Source organism: Triticum urartu, chromosome 1 (genome assembly GCF_003073215.2).
Source record: "Triticum urartu cultivar G1812 chromosome 1, Tu2.1, whole genome shotgun sequence".
Taxonomy (NCBI): Eukaryota; Viridiplantae; Streptophyta; class Magnoliopsida; order Poales; family Poaceae; genus Triticum; species Triticum urartu.
In genome coordinates, this window is record NC_053022.1 from 169,336 (window position 1) to 172,382 (window position 3,047).

Here is a 3,047-nt window from a genome sequence, read left to right on the forward strand (position 1 = left end):
TGAATTTTTATTAAGTGTGGCACTATGTTCTGATTTTTTATGTGCAGGAATGTCGGGAATGTGGTTGCTGAATGGGGACATTGATAGGGGTCATCGTGGTGCGATATGGTATGAGCGCAAGCTTGAGCCTCTGGTCACTCGCACTCCTAAAGAAAACTGGATGATACACCCAGGATGGCTTCAGCGGTACGTGTTTTATTAATTTGCACACTGACATGCATATTAATGGGAGACACTAACTGAAATGTTCTCTGATGAAGGTTGAAATGGGCCGGCCTTTTACCTTTCGCGCGTCTGGTTGAGTCTATCCCGGGTGAGAAACGCATCGCCATCGACGGGTCCTTGCTGAGCTGCTTAGTGGACCGTTGGAGGCCAGAGACCCACACGTTTCACTTCCGATGGGGAGAGATGGCTCCTACTCTGGAGGATGTGTCACTTTTGCTCGGACTACCGTTGGCAGGTCATGCCATAGGACCGTTGGACGCACCGGCTGGTTGGGAGCGAGCCCTTACACAACGTTTTCATGGTGTTTTTCCGGATGCTCCGGATCCGGTATGGGAGCATCACGGACCTAAGTATGAGTGGTTGCTCAATTTCCGGGTAATTTCCCCAACCTCTTATCTTCAAGTTATCGTGCATATGGTTTTACAGAAAATAACTGCGGCTAACTAAAACTTTCTCTTTGCTTAATGCAGATCCAAAACTTCCGGGCGCCGTTGACTGCGGAACAGATCACTCGGAGCCTGGAGGCCTACTTAATGTGGCTTTTCGGCAAGGTGATGTTCACAGAGAACCATGTCACCACTATTAACGCGCTCTACATCCCTATGGCACTCGAGATAGCGAGCGCTCAGACGGCGGATCAGATCAGACAGAGGAGTTGGGGTTCGGCGGTCTTAGCGGCTACATACCGAGGTATGTGCAACGGTTGCCAGCTTACATCGAGAAAGCCAGCCCTTCTTGGATGCCCTCTATTCCTACAAGCTATGGTCGTGGGAGAGGTTCTCTATAGGGCGACCAGATGTACGTGTTCGTGAGCCTATAGACGCCATGTTTGATGCTGACGGCATCGACATGCCTACTTTCGGTCTGTGTTGGACACGTCGCGAGGTATGCACCGTGTTATAGTTTAATGCAACTTTTTTCTGCACAAGAGATAGTTCGATGCTAGCGGCTACTAACTTTTGTTTTCTGCAGAGACGCTTTGCTAGTGATCAGACCAGGAAGGCATACACAGCATTGAACGAGCAGTTCGATGCGTACACCGGGGTCATCTGGCAGCCCTACACGGAAGCAGCCATACAAGCGAGATACCCTGGTGGTCTGTCTGTGCTATGCACAAGGGACCGAGATTACTGGATGACAAAATCAAAGATCATCTTCGATGTCTTCGTCGAGGAGATGGCACAACAGAGGGTTATGAGGCAATTTGGTCTTCTGCAGTTGGAGCTGCCTCCCCCTATAGAGAACCCGGTGCCAGCACACATCCACAGGTATTAACCAGTTTTTCAATGTTGCATTATCTTTCATAGTACTCCATTCGAAGCTTTAGGTAATTGTTGAACACACACCACAATTTTAGGACGACAAGGAAGGGCATGACCAGGACAACTGCTGACTGGCTAGTTAGACTAGAGCCGTATGTTATAGAATGGGAGACAGCAAACACACATCTATGGCACGAGAATCACAATTTTGATCTCAATGAATTCAATCTCTATTTGCGGCGCTACATGACCGGAACACGGTTACGCATCGTTGAGCACTCCCACCCAGAGGAGATACCGGATCCTACTCCGTCGGATATGTACCCGAGCTATGACACTTCGGGCTCTAGGCAGTACGCGGTAAGATATATTTTCTTTAAGTAATGTTGTCACATACTTTGACGTGCAAGAGACATACATTATTAATCGTCATGGAAATTTGCAGGCTACCTTGACACACGAACTCTACGAGGACGTGACCACCTTTGGACGATCACTGTCGTCTGGACCTCTTCTTCAGCACCGTCCAGTGCTACAGCCCTTCTTGGAACGAATTCAGAACAAGATACGGACTGTGTACGAGGCTATCACGTGCACCCGGAGAACCGACGTTGTTCAGCACCAGCAGCAGCAGCCGCGTCACTCCATGCACCGACATCAACCACGTCCACGTCTAGCACATCAGCCGACAACCAGGCCACCCCGTCCTGACCAACCTGGACAGTTCAACGTGGCAGCAACCACAGCACTATGGTCCCACGTCGAGCTTCGTGTTTTCTCCACAGCCACAACAGCACGGTCCCTCGTCGAGCTTCGTGTTTTCTCCACAGCCACAACAGCACGGTCCCGTCGTCGAGCTTCGGGTTTGAGCCAGAGCAGCCGTCACAACCAGCAGGTAAGTGTCTTCATTTTTATTGTTTTCAATATTAATTGAGGCGACCTCATTCTTCATGACTAAACGTTCCATCGTGCAGGAGCCTACGGATATCTCTCTCCTTCAGCATCACATGATACGTGGGGGAGTGATCAACATCCCGAGGAGAACATACATGCTCAGATGTCGCAGCACACCCAGTGGATGAACATGTATTCGACTCCTCCACCAGGCCCCACACAGGATACACAGCATGACCAGGGAGAGTCTGAAATTCCTCCTCGTAACATTAGGCCACCTAACAGGTTGGGATGGTCGCCGCTTCCAGATCCGCCTCCCCGCCAGGCCAGACGTCGTCACTGACGCTTCCATCTATCAGTAGAGACATGACCACTTATGTCTATTCTATGTATGAGACAAATGACTATGTACTTATGTATGAGACATATGCCTACTCTATTTTAGTACTCTGTTATCCGAACTACAACATCATATTGATAGAACATCAATGGTAATCCGAACTACAACATCATATTTAGATAGAACATAATGCTCGTACAACAAGACAGTATAAACAACTAGATAGAACTACATCTAAATTAACGGTACATACGACTAAACTTACAACATACATCATAAAAACTACATGAAGTCATCATCGTCATCCTCCGTCGATGCAGAACTCT

The 3,047-nt window shown here is 48.6% G+C and overlaps 1 protein-coding gene across 1 annotated transcript; it reads left to right on the forward strand.

Moving 5' to 3' along the window:
- The first annotated feature begins 995 nt into the window (after positions 1 to 995).
- Positions 996 to 2,200, forward strand: LOC125514537. Its single transcript, XM_048682698.1, has 3 exons — positions 996 to 1,110; positions 1,198 to 1,493; positions 1,583 to 2,200. The coding sequence occupies exons 1-3, from the start codon at positions 1,051 to 1,053 to the stop codon at positions 1,869 to 1,871; spliced, it is 645 nt and encodes a 214-aa protein (XP_048538655.1). The 5' UTR covers positions 996 to 1,050; the 3' UTR covers positions 1,872 to 2,200.
- The last annotated feature ends 847 nt before the right edge of the window (positions 2,201 to 3,047 follow it).